The sequence below is a fragment of the Choristoneura fumiferana genome, chromosome 8 (genome assembly GCF_025370935.1).
Source record: "Choristoneura fumiferana chromosome 8, NRCan_CFum_1, whole genome shotgun sequence".
In the NCBI taxonomy this organism is placed as follows: domain Eukaryota; kingdom Metazoa; phylum Arthropoda; class Insecta; order Lepidoptera; family Tortricidae; genus Choristoneura; species Choristoneura fumiferana.
In genome coordinates this window covers 2,654,999-2,672,624 of record NC_133479.1, presented here as the reverse complement: position 1 = coordinate 2,672,624, position 17,626 = coordinate 2,654,999, and the positions used below count along the sequence as shown (strand labels likewise).

General features: G+C 37.0%; 2 protein-coding genes across 3 annotated transcripts; both read right to left on the bottom strand.

Annotated features, from left to right (window-relative positions):
• Positions 1–1,671: 1,671 nt before the first annotated feature.
• On the bottom strand, positions 1,672–4,766 carry LOC141430120 (uncharacterized). The gene is made up of 2 exons (XM_074090676.1): positions 4,650–4,766; positions 1,672–2,423 (listed from the first exon to the last, which is right to left on the bottom strand). Exons 1-2 carry the CDS (start codon positions 4,687–4,689, stop codon positions 1,702–1,704), a joined length of 762 nt encoding a protein of 253 aa, XP_073946777.1. The 5' UTR covers positions 4,690–4,766; the 3' UTR covers positions 1,672–1,701.
• A 2,343-nt stretch (positions 4,767–7,109) lies between these two features.
• LOC141429986 (uncharacterized) lies at positions 7,110–16,847 on the bottom strand. Of its 2 annotated transcripts, none has more exons than XM_074090515.1 (5): positions 16,738–16,847; positions 16,134–16,340; positions 13,706–13,955; positions 11,412–11,537; positions 7,110–9,773 (listed from the first exon to the last, which is right to left on the bottom strand). In XM_074090515.1, the coding sequence occupies exons 1-5, from the start codon at positions 16,763–16,765 to the stop codon at positions 9,614–9,616; spliced, it is 771 nt and encodes a 256-aa protein (XP_073946616.1). In that variant the 5' UTR covers positions 16,766–16,847; the 3' UTR covers positions 7,110–9,613. The 2 variants fall into 2 exon arrangements, with proteins under 2 accessions (XP_073946616.1, XP_073946617.1); XM_074090516.1 differs by lacking the exon at positions 16,738–16,847 and adding an exon at positions 16,452–16,645.
• Positions 16,848–17,626: the final 779 nt, after the last annotated feature.

Here is a 17,626-nt window from a genome sequence, read left to right as displayed (position 1 = left end):
TTAGCGCTAATCAGTCGATCAAGGCTCTGCTAAAGTTACAGGACCGTAGACCCTCCTTTATCTCCCTGCTAAGTCACAAAATGGCCGCCACAAGTTTGAACAGCTGACTTTGACAAGAGCAAAAAACCATACCGAAGATATTTTTAGTGAAGGAAGGGTTACGCAAAGATTTAAAAAAATCCAGGAAAATTTAATATCAGGAATTTGTATTAAAAATCATTTAAATTAGGTATTTATTACTGCTACTTTACTAAAAATACATATGAAAAAAATAAAATTACGACGATTAACATAATTACGGCTTTTTGCACTTAGGTACAACATTAACATGCGGATTTATTATTAACATGGCGGGAAAACAGACATATCGCTTTTTATTTTTTTTTCCTGCTAATTTGCTGTCACTGCTGTCATTTAAAAAAAAATATCGATGAGGCCATTTTTTGTCTTTGATTTGTCAAGATGGCAAACATAACGCGTCTAATCCGTCTATCAGCAGCTCAACAACTAGCAGGCTGCTAGCAAGCGTTTATGAATCATACTTCTTGACAACCGTCTAACAAGCTTAATCAGTCTGCTAAGTAACAGACCGATCAAACCTCAATTAAGGTTTTTTTTTGAATAAGGCTGTTATAGTCCTTGCCTAAACACAAAATAACTTTTAACACAGTCATTCAATACCCGCAACCAGCCAGCCGGTTCTCTGTTCGTAGGCGCTTTTCGCTACAAAGTGGAAAATGCACGTTATCGGCTATGTTATAGCTTAGCTAGTGAGTCGTGTTTATTGTAGCTATATTATATACCGAGTCCAGCCCTCTACTAAATAAATATGATTTTAAAAAGCGGGACATTTTGCTTGTCGGCCGGGACACCAGGACACCATGCGTCAAACCGGGACATGTCCGGTACCGGGACGCATGGCAACCCTACCATAGGGTGGCTCTCTCCTCGGTCAATGTATTGGCATTGTCATACAACGAGGAAACGCAGCCAGCCTTATGGGCACCCTGCCCGATAGCAGCGACTTGGGTGATATTTGTAAATATAGATTTTTAGGATTAGAATAAGTTAGTTTTAGTTCTATTTTTATTTATTTTTGTTAATTATTGTATAAATTACGTGTTATTTATTAAATATTATCTAGGTATCTGTTGAAGTGAGAATGAAAAATGAAAGAATAAATAACTTTTTTATATATAATGTTACTTCGTCTACAGAGGAAAGTCCAAGAGGCTTACAACTAAGGTGCTTTCCTTTTTATAACCTAATATAGCGCCATCTGTCGGAATTATTGTATAATCTACATGCTTGCTAACTAAGTTGAAAGGAAGACTACTTGAATCGAACAGTATAAAATAGTACTTTATGTACGGCATAGATGGCGCTGTTACTACACCATGTATGTTAACGCTTTAACAGTATCCATGGGAATAGAATAGGTAAGGTTAGGTTTTTTGTGGAATGTTCTTTTTGTTGACTGAAGCAAGTATCATTAATACATTGTGTTTGAAATCATAATGGTTACCTACTAGACAAAAATGCATAACATTAGATCATATACAATAACATAATCAATTTTAAATATATCAAAAAATTCTTTCATGTCAATTCCTAAAATGTCATTACAAATATACTCGTATAAGAAGAAAATATCTGGTTTAAATTAAAGTATTTGAAATTTTATCGTACTTTTATTAGATATCACCCTGGTTTAGGATCCTCCTTGGACTCCTTAGGAGTAGTGTTCCTCCCACCTTGCCTCTCGTACACTTTGACAAATATCCACCAAGTCTTTAAAAAATCGACGTGAACCCTGGCCGCTTTGTGATGAAGGATTATAAATGGGTTGAGTGACAGCCAGGGACTAAATTTACGGTCGTGGGAAGTGGCATGCATGACATGAGCCATTTGGTCTTTATTATCCTTCATGGTCATATAAATATTACTTATTTTTTTCCAATAGTCCCTTAGATTGTTGTAAAGATATGAGACACGGTAAGATTTTGTCTCTTTGTTAATTTTAACTACTTCCTCGCGCTCCAGCGTTTTAATTTTCTGCCTAGCCATGTATATTGTTTGGAGCATTATGTCTGCTATTTTAGTGACGGCCTCCAATTTCTCGGCCTTTATAAAATCATCTTTTTTATCGAAAATGTATTTCAAAGCTCGTCTTGTGTCGTTAAATCCAATGCTAACATTGTCATTGTCAAAAACGTCGTCTCCTAATATTTGTTTCCTGAAGGACTGCTCATTTCGCCTAAATTTATCTATGTCCAATTTTTCTACGTCTATAGAGAAATTTCTTGCAATAACACCTGCTGGGACGATAGGTGCGTTGTATTGTGGGTGAGTAAATGAGATGACATCTTCAATTTTCGGATAAGATTCTTTTCTTAAGTAGCTACATTCCAGTGACGCGATATCTGAAAAAAAAAGGTTAAAAAAATATTTTAAATTAACGACAAAGGGTTTATGCGTTTTTTAAACGAAAGCTAGGTTAATCAATTTAGGTTTGAAAAATCGATTAATCGATGCGTATATTGTTCGTACGTTAGCAATTTCGTAAGTTATTGGCAATAGTTTTTTTTCATTGTTACTAACATGATATGGACAATCTCCGAAATAAATAGTTATTTGTGCAACAAGAGAGCAAAATCGTTTTTTGGTGCGAGTGTTGATTTTGAATCCCGAGTAAGCGAAGGAGCGAGCGATAGCGAGTGATTCTAGGTTAGAATCCTGATATCAGCGGGGGATTCAAAGACACGAGATGCAAAAAACTTTGGTCTCGTGTGGCACATACAACTTTTCACCTCAACAGCGAGAACATTTAAATTAAAGGTTAAAATAAAACCACAAGAAGACAAAAAATATCAAAAACTTTAAAATATACCTAATCCGATTGTTAAGAAACAAATATAGTACTTAATCATATTTAAAACCTTTTCTCAAAAATGATTCGTATAGTCGCCATTTCATCTTTAAAAAGTCACTTAAGAATGCCAGACAACGATCAAAGCTCCGGTAAGTAGTCAGGTTTTGAATACGGAACGAAAAAGTATCCAGTAGGTACGATACAAATCTCATACTCATAACATGCATTATGCATTGGTTAATATTTTTTACATTCGATTGTAATTATTTTTCAACATAGTTAGAACTCCTTGTAGACGACATACTTTTTAATACTGCAAAAAACCTCATCTTTGGGTAATTAAAAAGGTTGAACAATAAACGTATACTTTTTTATAAAAATAAACCCTTTAAATATGATTTTATTAGGATTTCTATACCTTGAAACATAAATATAAATAGATTACTTGCAAATTCATTTAATTTGTCAAAATATTTGATCCAACTTTAAAAGATAGGCAGTATAAGTACGGAACGATTTTATTAAAAAAAAACAAGAGCAGCGCCTTTCGTACAACGAGGTTGCATACTTTATTCAAAAAGTGGGAAAATTTGTAACATTTTGGAAATATTTGGTTGTCATAATTTACTTTTTTTTTTAATTTCACCATTATAATTAATTTATTATTGACATATTTTTAATACTAAAGGTAAGTATAATTTAAGATATAATCATAATCAACACAGTATTTTATATTAGGTTGGTAGGTATAATGCTTCTTGCTTACTTAAAAAGTAAAAAAAACTTAGAAAAAAGTAAAATTGAGCGGGATATTCGTTCATTTATGTTCGTTTTGTTTGGTAATTTATCTTTGTAGTTTTTAAAATATGTTTGAGAAAAGCACCGTATAAGCTTCGAACAATAAGTGATATACTAGTTAAGTCCCTTTAGTAATGCAATTCTATAGCAGACTTTTGTATTTTTGCGGTTATATGTGTATCCGAAAGTTTGTTTGTTTCTAGGCCTACAGAATTTGAAAATCGAACTTAGTATCGATTTGATCTTATCTCCCTTTTTTCATGTTGAAGTGAAAGTGACAGATCAAAGTCAAGTTCAAACATTTGGAATTCAGTGAGTGGACCCAGCACTGTCCTCAGCATTTAAAAAAAAGCTACTTTGTCTCACGGAGTGAGCAAAATGCGATTTTGCTCACTGATTTTTAATAGAAAAACGTGCCTGTTTGAGCTGCTGAGGTGAAAAGAATATTATTATTATTATTCTCTTTATTTATTTTTTTATTCTTAGGATTAGGTTTTTATAATATTTATAAGAAGTAAAATACAGAAAAGTACATACAAAATAAAAATATTATAAAAACCTAACCTAGTTTGCCGCCGGTAACGGGGTAGGGCCCAAGCTACCGGTGGTCAGGGCCGCAGAGTGAGGAACCTCCGGACGATGCGTGCCGTGTCCAGAAGTACCGCCTTCTATCTGGCCCTTGATCCAGCCATCTAGCGAGAGTCTCTTGAGATGTTGTTCGAGACTCTTCGCTATTAGGCCGTTTGCCGAAACGACTATCGGGACAATCATCGTCGAGTCAACATCCCACATAGCAGTCACCTCGTGAGCCAAGTCAAGGTACTTGCTGAGTTTGTCCTTCTCGGCCTTCACGAGGTTCTCGTCATGTGGGATGGTGATGTTTATTATTATTATTATTAAGCGGTTTTTGAGATATTTACCTACCCATTTAACTTTTACTTCACTAAATTGGTTAACATAAATAAATCGTAATACTTACAAAATAAAGCTAGTTGTCCTAAACTTTTCGCGCTAAACATGATATTTACATATCTAAGATATTTTATGAATAAATACTAAGATATTTTCAACTTGCTTTACGAGTGTATTGATTAGTTCTATAATTATGTTCTGATTAAAGTACTTTAATTTCCCGAATAACGATCGGCGAGGGAAATGGGAAAAATAATCAAACATACTTAAATAGTATAAAACGAAGTTAGTTTCTGTGTCTGTATGTCTGTGTACCTGATTACTCCTTCTGAGCCTCGCATCGGATATGAATGCGAATTTAAACGTCAATTACATATTTTTGTACAAAAAAATCTATACAGGGTGTTAACTAAGTAAATTTTTTGATATAAATTCGGGTTTTGTTCCGCGTACCTGGATTTTAGAGAAGCTCGATATTTAGGCAGTTTTAAATCATAAAATTAGTAATGACCGCGATAGACTGTTTTAGTGTTATTCAAACTTTTTCATGCCGCGACCTCCCTCGGTTAGAAAAACATTCGGCGACCCCCTGCTTACCTTCACTTACAGTTAGTTGTATTGTTTTACGTTGATAGTACAAACATTGAATAGTCATACACAACAACAGTGAGAGTATTTTAAAGACACGGCGACCCCCTTAAGGGGCATCCGCGACCCCCGGGGGTCGCGACCCACAGATTGAAAACACTGGTCTAAAACATTGTGAACTAAGTAAATAACTGGAATCGCAACGGCTGCGTTCAGCATACCGCGTAACGCCGTGTTGCACGACACCTCACACCTCAGCACTGCAGCTCAACAGGCTCCACCTCAGGAGTCCGTATTTATGCTGAGGCGGGACCTTTTTCGCACACAATACACGCACACACCCATACACAAACATCATGCCTGTAGGCATGCAGAGCACAAGAAACGATACCGCTTCGGAGCCATTTACAGCAATTTTAGGTACCCAATTATGCAATTTAATATTTTTGTTTGGTTTTTTTTTAGTACCAATAAATGTATGTATGTATATTAAACTTTAATGTGGAATAAAAATTTTCATTTTCATTTTCATTTTTCAAACCCTCGAAGTGCAGTGATTTGCTTAGAATCGAGAGTATGTTCTAAATCAGAGGCCGTATATACTCTATCCGTATATACTAAGTATATACTCGTTCTGTCATCGCGCGGACGCTTACTATCGCATTTATTATTTCTTTCTGCCTAATGGTGGAAGGTGATGACAGAAAGTGATGGTGAAAGCGATGGCAAGAACCCGAGTTTTTAAACAATAAGGCCTCTGGTTGTGTTTGTGTTTTTAAATCCTTTTTTTGTTCTCAGTTACGTGCAAGTTACGAATGCACCAGCACCATGTGCTGTTTGGCAAGGTTGCTTGCCTACTATTTGGATCCGTCTTTTCCAAGGGGCCTAGAAGGGGGCGGTAAGGGGCTAGAAAAAATCTTTTTCTTCCAAGTATGATTTAATTTCATCATAACCGCACTAAATACCCAGCATAAAGCGGGACTTTTCTGCTCTAGAGCAGAAAAAATGTATGAAAATCCTTTATTGCATTGTTTTAGTTTTTTTTTTAATTGCACCACCAAAGAGGTAACACAAATATTTTTGCTATAAAACTAGCCTTCATAGTGTTAAAAAATCTAGTGTTTTTTGGTCAATCTAACGGTCTTATTAAATTTGACAGATTGCGTTCAAAAAATGGTTGCTATCAATCAATACTACCAAAAATAGTAAGTAGCCGTATATTAAAAAAAAGTTTTGTGTTTGGTTGGCCAACCTGGCGCCCAACCGAAATTTGACAGCTCGCGGGTAAAAATATCTGTGCTATATATACTAACTCTGCCAAAAAAAAAGTAAGAAAAAAACAAATTAGCGGGAACCTTGCGAATTTTCCGTGGACATATTTTGAGAGTACTTATGTAAACTTACAAAAATGGGATCATCAAGTGCTAGTGACATTTCTTTCCCATTAATTGTTTAGCATGAGTTTTTTTTGTCTTCTATTCCTGTAATAGTTGAAAGGAAAGCAGATTATGCACCTCGCATTAACTAATTTCTATTGCCCTCGTGCTTTTAAAAGCCCTCGCTAACGCTCGGGTTCCAAATCGGCACTCGGTGCAATAATAAATAATTTTCTGCTTGGTGCAACAATCTACTATAACCTTTTGCCTTCATTAGGCGAGACTAATATGTTATTAAGGTTTTTAAGTTAAAAATTGTGAATATTTTGCATTACCTGAAATTAATTATGGCAATTATGCGTTACGGGGCAATTAATGTCTGTGTTTTGAGACAGTTTTGTCTTGGTTGTGTACTGGTTTAGCAAAACACACGAGCATGGTTTTGAAATAATGAAGGTATACAAAAATAAATGCAACCAACCAACTTAAAATTGACTTTGTTGTGTTGGGTTAATCCTAATATTGTTTTAAGTAATGCTATAACATAAAAAATAAAACTGCGGTTTATTATTTAGATCAAAATTTATTTCGAAAAAAGGAGGCAGAAATGTTTGGCGGGGTTAAGGACCTACGCTAGCTGGCGCGGGTGCAATGCGCGGGCGCACGCCTGCGGCGCGGTTGAAATCTGTCGCACGCGACGCGCGCAGCAGGGATGTTATGGATATATTTCGAATCTGAATATGGATAGGTACGGATATATGTCAAACATAATACAGATTTTGGTTACGGTTACGGATGTTAAATTATTGTGGATTATCCGATAGTTTCGGTTTCGGTTACGGATATTGGAATTTTAAGGAAGTGTAAAAGTAAAATACAAATAGGAATATATAAATGATATTATAACGGATAACTCACGTCTTAAACCGAGTTTAGCTCGACATGTGTGATGTCGTGCGAGCAGAGCGGTGGCGCGTAGTGTGCGTGTTGCGGCAGCCGCCGAGTCGCGTGCTCCTGAGAGGAAGGGCTTCGAAATAGCCCGAAACATGTCGAGCTAAACTCGGTTTAAGACGTGAGTTATCCGTTATAATATCATTTAATATGAGTGAGTCTCACGGTAGTTTCATGTTCGAAGGAATATATAAAAATGACTTGACTTTAATTGTAATAGTTACGAGGCGTAATTTACGAAGACAGAAGACGCGCACGGCTATTCTGTCAGCTCGGCAAAAAAAAACCTGTCACAACATGTCGCGTTTATGGAGACTCCGCCCCTGTCCGAAACTATCCAAAATTTTTATATCGGATTCGGTTACGGATAGTTTTTAGGGTTCCGTAGCCAAAATGGCAAAAACGGAACCCTTATAGTTTGTCCATGTCTGTCTGACTGTCTGTCCGTCCACGGCTTTGCTCAGGGACTATCAATGCTGAAAGCTGTAATTTTGCACGAATATATATGTAAATTATGCCGACAAAATGGTACAATAAAAAATTGTAAAAAAAATTTTTTAGAGTAAGCACCTCCCATAGACGTAAAATGGGGTGGTTTTTTTTTCTCACCCAACCTTATAGTATGGGGTATCGTTGGATAGGTCTTTTAAAACCATTAAGGTGTTGCTAAAACGATTTTTCGATTCAGTGATTTGTTTGCAAAATATTCAACTTTAAAGTGCAAATTTTCATTAAAATCGAGCGTCCCCCCCCTCTAAAATCTAAACCGGTGGGTGGAAAAATTAAAAAAAAAATCTGGATGGTAGTAAGTATATCAAACTTACAAGGAAAACTATAACGGTTAAGTTTTCTTGACAATAATTAGTAGTTTAAGAGTAAATAGCAGCCTAAGGTATAAAATATACCCAAAACTTGGAATATTCCGTAGAAAATACGAAATCCATAGAAAAGTTTTACTTAATTTTTTCGTTGGCTACGGAACCCTATTTCGGGCGTGTCCGACACGCTCTTGGCCGGTTTTAATTTCGAATATCCAGTTATTTCGGTCACGGATACGGCGCTCCAGAACATCCCTGGCGAGCAGTTAGCACTGCTGCTATGCTGCTATTGTTCAAGAAGCGTCCACCCGCTCCGTGCAAGCCACGTCAGCTAGCGAAGGCTCTAAGGAAAGAGAGAGAGATAATATTATTTTAAACGTGACAACATTCGAAAAAAAACCGGCCAGGAGCGTGTCGGACACGCCCAAAATAGGGTTCCGTAGCCATCACGCTAAAATTAAGTAATATTTTTCTAAGGATTTCGTATTTTATACGGTATCTTCCAAGTTAAGGTATATTTTATACCTTAGGCTGCTATTTACTCATAAACTACTAATAATTATCAAGCAAACTTAGCCGTTATAGTTTTCCTTGAAAGTTTGATATACTTACTACCTACCATCCTGATTTTTTTCAAATTTTTCCACCCACCGGATTTGATTTTAGAGGGGGGGGGGACGCTCGATTTTAATGAAAATTTGCACTTTAAAGTTGAATATTTCGCAAAAGAATCACTGAATCGAAAAATCGTTCTAGCAACTCCGTAATGGTTTTAAAAAACCTATCCAACGATACCCCACACTTTAGGGTTGGATGAGAAAAAAAAAATACACCCCCACTTCACGTCTATGGGAGGTACCCTAAAAAATTTTTTTTTTTAAATTGTACCATTTTGTCGGCATATTTTACTTATATATCCATGCAAAATTACAGCTTTCTAGCATTGATAGTCCCTGAGCAAAGCCGCGGACGGACAGACAGACATGGCGAAACTATAATGGTTCCCTTTTTGCCATTTTGGCTCCGGAACCCTGAAAATGGTCCCAAACCAGCAAAAACAGCCGGTCTTGCGAACGGCGCTGATCTTCCTTATGGGACCATATGGTTATCATACAATAGAGATTAATCCATTTTACCATAGTGAGGACCGACACAATATTCAGATTCGAAAATAAAGACAAAAAACACTAAACATTATAAAACATGAGGTTACCTAAGTAGGCATGGGCTACTCTCCTTTACCCTTTTATAACCGAAAAAAAGAAACGAGGAAAAAAACGCGTTAAGTTACGGCGTTTTCAAATGTCGGAATCGGTAGTGGTGCTAGGATTGACCTCATGGATCACTTCATAAATAAGGTCAATGAGACCCCGCGATTCTGCATCCAGGCGAAACATCATCTCATACCAACGGAGTGCGTCATCTTGATGGTTGTCCACAATACTTTTATACGACCACCTTAGGGTAAATTATAATCATATTATAATAAAGATCATTTTGGTGAAACTATACTTGAAAGGTTTAAGTAATTAACTAAATGTAAACAAAACAACGTCAATTGGCGTCTTTATTGTGTTAAGTACTAAAAATCTATTTGTACCTACTTAAATCAATATAATTTATTCAATCAATCACATAAAATTGGTGTCTTCAATATTGAAATTCCCCCAATGAACTATCTAAACATTTACATTTCTGTATTGAATTGAAATACATTAGTCTAGCTCAGTACTTCCCAAATTATTTTCTCGTGGACCACATTCAAAATTTTAGACCCTGCTGACATTCTAAATCGCCAAAAAATAATGAAGCTTACCAATATTATCTGGTTAGGTACTAAAAACTATGCTTACATTTTGGCCTTAAAAGCAGATAAATTTTCGTGGCCATTAAAATCTTATGTCACGCGTAGACCCAGCAAATCCACCTTTTGGGAATCAAGCCAATGATAGATAATCAAAATGTTTATCCCCAAAACTGGCTGCTGAAATTTGTTAACATTTAGCTAATTACCCAAAGTCCTAATTAATAAAACCTTTGTATAGAAGGCATCTAGAAAAAAGTAGAAAAAAAAAAATTGGTAGTCTTAAGTCCCGGGTTTTCGTAGATACAGGTTCCATTTATTATTATTATTTACTAGCTGCGCGCGACTCCGTCCCAGTAGTATTCGTTTATCGCTATCCCGCGGGAACTATGCAATTTTCCGGGATAAAAACTATCTTATGTCCTTCCCCGGGACTCAAACTATCTGTATACCGAATTTCATCTAAATTGGTTTAGCGGTTTAGACTTGATTGAGTAACAAACAGACTTACAAACTTTCGCATTTATAATATTGAATTGTCGGCGGCCGATCGTAAAATCATCACCAGAAATTCATTTTCATTTGTCATTTAAATTCATCATTAGAAATTCCTAGGCATATCGTGGAATGGCGCAATTTCATGAATTGGCTAAGGGACATCCGCCATATCGTTCAAAATTCACCGTTTAACGATTTGCCTAGTGACGTTTAGGCAGATCATGAAATTCCTAGGCATATCATGAAACGCCGCCATTTCATAATTTGGCTAACTAGCCAAATCATAGTATGAATTATGACCACAACGCACCGAGCGTTTCATGACATGCCTAGGCAGGCCTATGAAACGCCGCAATATCGGTTTTGGCACTTCGCCGGCCGTTGCCGCGGTATTCTCTCTTCGCTCGCTCGGCTCGTGCGTTGTGGTCATAATTCATACTAATCACTCCTCGCTTCGCTCGTCGGACCTAAATTTTTCTTTTTTTCGGCATATCACGATGTGCCCGGTATAAAGCTAGGAATATCGGCGAATGCGTTGCTCTAATTGATCTGCCGTATTGATTCTCAGACCCATCGTGATATGCTAAGCCAACTTTTAGGTATATCATGAAATGGCGCCATTTCAAGATATGCCTAGGAATTTCGTGATCTGGCGGATTTTACGATCGGCCGCCGACATAGATAATCTCATCGATTCCTAGAAAGATGAAGAATAGTGCCTTTTTTATGTGTAAATAAATGTTTTTCGCTCTCTCTCTCTCTCTCTCTCTCTCTCTCTCTTTTGCAACCCTTACTTGAAGTTGTGCCGCTCATAGTCTCGTTGTATCAATGAGTTCAATATTTTGGCCATGTTGAACTTGACGTTGCGGAGACGACTAAACAAATATCCGAGACGATATCCTTTCGACCCTCTGCCTAGCCTGAATTGAACAATAGTACATTGTTGTAGAGGTACGAAAGTAAGCAATAGATATACAAGTTAGTTTGAAGGTCGACCCGAAGGGGAGGCCTTCGATAATACAAGTTCATCTATTGCACTTTTGGCTGAGACTAAACATTGTGCTTTTCACGATCACTGCGAGGAAATAATAGTACATTACTGTAGAGGCCGGGAAGTAGGGGGTTGCCGGCCAAGCAGATATAGATGGCCGAGCGTAGCGAGGCCGGATAGGGATGCGAGGCCGGCAACCCTACGTTCCGGCCGAGGCTTGTATAGTGCTTTTCTCAAACATGACATGAAATAAAATAAAAAAAACAAGAAATCGAGTTGGCGGGACGCTAGCCTGGTCGCCCTGTTGCGTGCGCGCGTATCGCGCTGGCTGCTGTCGGGCGGCGGGCGGCTGCGGGCGGTGATGCTGGGCGTGGGCGGGCGCCGCGTCACAGAGCGCGCGTTGAATGAAACAAAAGACGGTCGCATTGCCGGCCAGCGGCCTGCAAAGTTGTATGAAATCTCTTTGCAGGCCGCTAAAGTGACCGCAGTGCCATACGATACTTCTCAGCCTATTATTTGTAACAAAACGTCAATATTTCATGTCATGTTCGAAAAAAAAATATTTATCACAAAACAAACAATAAGAATCTAATGACTGCGTTGCTCCGTTGCTCCCGCCGTGTGACCCGCCCGGTCAGTTTGACACGAGTTTGTATGGGCGTTTATACGAACAATCGGGTCGGGTATTTCCATGTCGGTATTATCTGGGCCGGTAAATAGTATCACCCCTCCCGCCGATTTTAGTTTTTCTTTTGAGACATGTTTTTTTTTTAAACGAGTCCGTCCTTAGTGGCCAGGGGTGTAGTTAATGTACGACTTGTTAATGCACGCTTAAATAATGCACGGCCTGATAATCCGTGCTTATGTGCACAAATTATCAAGTCGTGCATTATCACCCCGTACCGAACTAGCGGGAACCAATAATGTACGCGCAATAATGTACGACGTGATAATCGGAAGCATTATGTCTTCCGATTATCATGCCTTACGATTTCCGTGATTGAAATAAAAAAAAAACTAACGAGCTGGCTGCCGCCTCATTCCGTGCTGCGTGCTATACCGCTACACCACCATTGGACAGGAGTACAGACACAAATTTCTCCTATGCACCACATTATCTCAGCTAGTTTGTTTCTTATTTAGTCACTTAAGCAGCGACACTAGCGACATCTATGCTTTAGCCCTCATTGACAAACTTTCAGCACCCCATCGGAACTAACCGCTCACCCGGACAAGACATGTCGCTACTTAGCAATCAAATTAATATTGTTTTTTTGGAGTATTTTTGTATTTTTTATTTCAACTCCAATTTTTTTTTACTTTTACGGTCAACCCGTAAAATCCACATCAAAATATAAACTGAAACATAGATTGTATTTTCGTTGTGGATTTTACGGCATGACCGTAAAAGTAACAAAATCTGGAGTTGAAATAAAAAATACAAAAAGACTCCAAAAACCAATCTTAGTTTTCACGTAGTCAAATGTAAGAATATGAACTCAAAATTTCAAAAATAAGTACCTACCACAGACTCATTCCGACGCAATAAGGCCGTATTAACATATTTTTGAGCGGTTCGAATAATTTTGCACTTGAACTATTTTTGAAACTTGGAATAAGCTCATATTTTTACACTTGACTGTACGTGAAATCTGTCATTTGATTGCAGTCGAGAGCATCAAAAACGTTAGGAAATACGGCCTCTGATAGTCCAGTGGTTAGAGACCCTGACTATGAAGCTTTAAGACCCGGAATCGATCCCCGGCGGGGTTATATGATACACACAACACATGGTTCGATTTATTGTCGTCAAAACTGAACATACATGGAAAGTTTGAAATGGAAAGCACGGAAAGTCTACGTGCTGTCAATGCTGGATCACTTAACCCGTCCAGCGATGAGCCTAAAACCTGTCCGAAAATACTCAGTGTGTCTATCGCATTTCCGGACAAGTTTCGCTGGGCGCTTTTTGCACCCGCAAATCGCTCGACGGGTTAAAACTGACAAAGAACTGTCTTATTATAGTATATTACTGGGATTATTTTCCATGTGTCCTTGATATCTCAGTAGAACTAAAAAGAAGAAAGCATAACTCACTGTCGTTGCCTGATCGCCATATCAACCTTAAACCTTATGTGTATAACCATAGTGAGCATAAGTTTAATCAGTAGATTTTTCTTGAACGGTTCTAAATTCTTGGGATCATCAGGATCCTTGTCACCAAGATTCCATCTTCTTAAAATTACAGGATTCTCTTGTTTCACTATGTCTATATCATTAATTGACTTCGATATTGTATTGAAATCAGTCAAATCGTGGTAATAGAGAGTCAGGTTAACGTCATCATCTGAAAATAAGCTTGTGCAAAAGATGGCATTGCTTGAATATTTTCAGTGGTACAACTATTTTTTTGTCTTGCCTACGCTTAACCCTTTTCTTGGAGTTGTATCATATATGATACATAACTTTAGTTAGATCATCTTTTTATGTTTTTTTAAAGTTATTTTTTAGCTCTACGAGAATCCAATGAGGCTTGAATTCAGTACACTTGTCTCAACTTGCCAAGAAAAGGGTTAAAATACAAATAAACAACACAAACATGAATAAACCCACAACCAAAACTACCACCCACTAATACTTAGGACAAGTGTTTCATCTCTCTCCGGGGCATCATTAGAATTAGTTTCCGATTCACTGGATTCAAGTTTCATCGAATCGTTGTTTCGCCGGATTCTTGTTTTGTCGGATTTTTTAAATTAAAAACTAAACATTGATAGTCTATAACAGTTGTTAGGGTTCCATAGTCAACTAGGAACCCTTATAGTTTCGTCATGTCTGTCCGTCTGTATGTTTGTCCGTCCGCAGCTAAGCCCAGAGACCGTATGTACTAGAAAGCTGTAATTTGGCACGAATCAATATACATATCAGTCACGTGGACAGTGGTGAAATAAAAAAAAAAACTGAAAAAAAATGTTTGTGGGCGTCCCATAGACGTAGGGAGGGGGATTTTTTTTCTCGACTAACCCTATATACCCGTAGTGTGGGGTATCGTTGGATAGGTATTTTAAAACTATGGGGGGGGGGGGTCCAGGACGATTCAGTGATCTCTTTGCAAACTTTACCATAAACTAAATACTAAATCAAATCATCAGGAGACCCACTTGCTCGTTTGCCATCCAGTCGAATAAAAAATAAAAAAATATCTAAAAAAGGGCACCGTGGCAAGGTGCCAAAAAAGGCAGGCAGCATTCCGACGTTGAATAACTAGCTGCCAGCCCTAATAACTATGAGTAGGTACATGCCCGATTTTTTTTGACATTAATATAATATCCTCATCATCCTACGACGAGATGGTCAGCAGGAGGATTTATAGGGCTCGGGTGCCTGCTGTGCGCTCTGGTTTCGCAAAGCGCTTTCAATCATTTGTTTCTCCTTTCGTGTATAACGCAGTGCATAAAAAGTTAAATTTAAAATTCCTTAGCCTCGCAGAAGTTAAGGAAAAGAGTCGCAAGTTTTTCATGTCCTTATCCTATAAAGAGGCTGAGGATATAATAACTTCTAGGTAATGCTTGGGAGCCTTTGCACCAACCTTGATACGCACACATACACTCACATACTCATACATACACACACTCATTCAAACGCAAACACACACACATACACGCACACACACGAACACGCACGCACAAACACACACACACACACACACACATACTTATTTGTTGTGACTTAGTTAAGTTATACTTATTGCTATTATTATTATTATATAACATCAGTGTCTCTGTTTCTTTCAAGCCGCACTTTTAACGGTGACCCTGTATGTTTTGACTCCCACGATACAGGCTCTGCCTAGTGTGTCGCCGAATTAATGTGTAAAATTGTTTCTGGTTTGTGGTAATAATATAGTGTTTATTTTGATTATGATTGATTAAAATTGCTTTTTTCTATTACTAATCTATCTATTATCTTCATTATCTGGGCTGCTATAAAAAAAACCTGACCAAACCTAACCTATACGAGTCGCTTCTGCTCCGAACCGTCTTGCTCGCTCGCTTCACGCGCTCGCACAAATCAAAACTCGCAATTCTAACCTAATCTAATCTATGTGATTAAAATTTACCTAATTCAAAGGCTTGTTTGACGTATGGGATTTATCAGTATATAGTGTCGATACTCACCATTTACATGGATGGCAAATGATATTATGGCATGTGATACTTATGTCTTACAATGACTATGAAAAATGAAATTATTGAATTTAATATTATGGGAAACAAAGATTCTGTCATTTGATTAAGGTAAACAATGAGTAGTGAAAATGAATTTATAAGATAATATTACTTATGGCGGTTGAATATTAGCACATGAAATTCGGGCAAATCAAATTCGCGCAAGTAAAGGTATACCGAACAAAATTATGTAGCTCAGTTATGCGAGTCAAATCGAAGCTTGCTTTTAAAGCCATGGTCAGCCCTACTTTGACATATACCCTTACCCTACCCTACCCTGTATAGTTGTACAGTACCTTGGCCGTAACTTTTCATGTTCGTGTCTTTAAGATATTCTTTAACATGAAGCTCATAGTTTTCTTCTTCTAGCGAACTTTCTTCCGTCGAAGATATGTCATCCCAAGATGGCAAGTGCAAGTCTCTCATCTCTGTCACGTTTCCGAAGAGTACCCGTAATATTGATTCATCATTTATCATCAAATATGGAATAGCAAAATGAAACGCTGTAAAAAAAAAAAATTTTTTTTGCCTTATTGTGCGAAATAGTGTAATATTGGAAACGGAAATTTAGTTGGACGTAACTAAGTAATATATTTTTATAAATTTTTATTTACTTTATGTTTCACTTTAAAATATTTTTTTTAATATTGATCTACGATTTTACAAAAAAAGACTCGGAGCAAAGCTCGTTCACTGAGGTACTGATTTTTATTAAAAATTTCTTGAAAGAAAAACAAAACAATACTTAAAAAATACTACTGATTTAATTTTCTATTAAGTATATAAATGTTCTTGGAATAAAATCAAAACAAAACAATAATCAGAAAAAAACATTGTGCTTTTCGAACATTTTTAACGATATCCGTGTGATAGATGATAAGTATGCTTATTAGTACTTACATGATAGCAAAATAATGAGAATTTTCATATCGATATGATTGAAATGTACTTATACATACGACTATTGCATGACAAATTATTACTTGTAGCAACAGAAACGAGCAGTGTAATTTTATGAAATAATGAAAATGTTTTATGTAATAATGTTGATAAGTACGTAATAAATATACTAAATTGACCGAAAGCGATAATAATATTTGATAAGAGTGAGACTGGTCATTGTTTTATTTTTGCTCTTTCAGACTTGGATTTGACTCTTCGGGTACGAAACTCCAAAAAAACTTAGTGTAGATCTCACTAATATTATAAATGGTATACCTTTACTTGCCCGAATTTCATGTGCTATAATATTCAACCGCCATAATATTATTTCTTATAAATTCATTTGCACTACTCATTGTTTACCATATTAATCAAATGACAGAATCTTTGTTTTCCGTAATATACATTTGAATAATTTAATTTTTCATAATCATTGTAAGCCATAAGTATCACATGCCATAATGTCATTTGCTATCCATGTAAATGGTGAGTATCGACACTATATACTGATAAATATCACATACGTCAAACAAGCCTTTGAATTAGGTAAATTTTACCCACAAAGGTTAGGGTAGGTTTAGAATTGCGACATTTGATTTGTGCGAGCGAGCGAAGCGAGCGACTAATACGGTTCGGAGCAGAAGCGGCTCGGATAGGTTAGGTCCAGAAGGCTAAGGCCCCCCTTCGTTCCCGCCTTAGCCTTCGATGTTAGGTATTGTTTTATAGCAGCCCGGATAATAAAGATAATAGATAGATTATTAATATAAAAAAGCAATTTTAATCAATCTTAATAAAAATAAACACTATTTAGAATGGCGTTTGAATATACTATTAAATAATATTATTC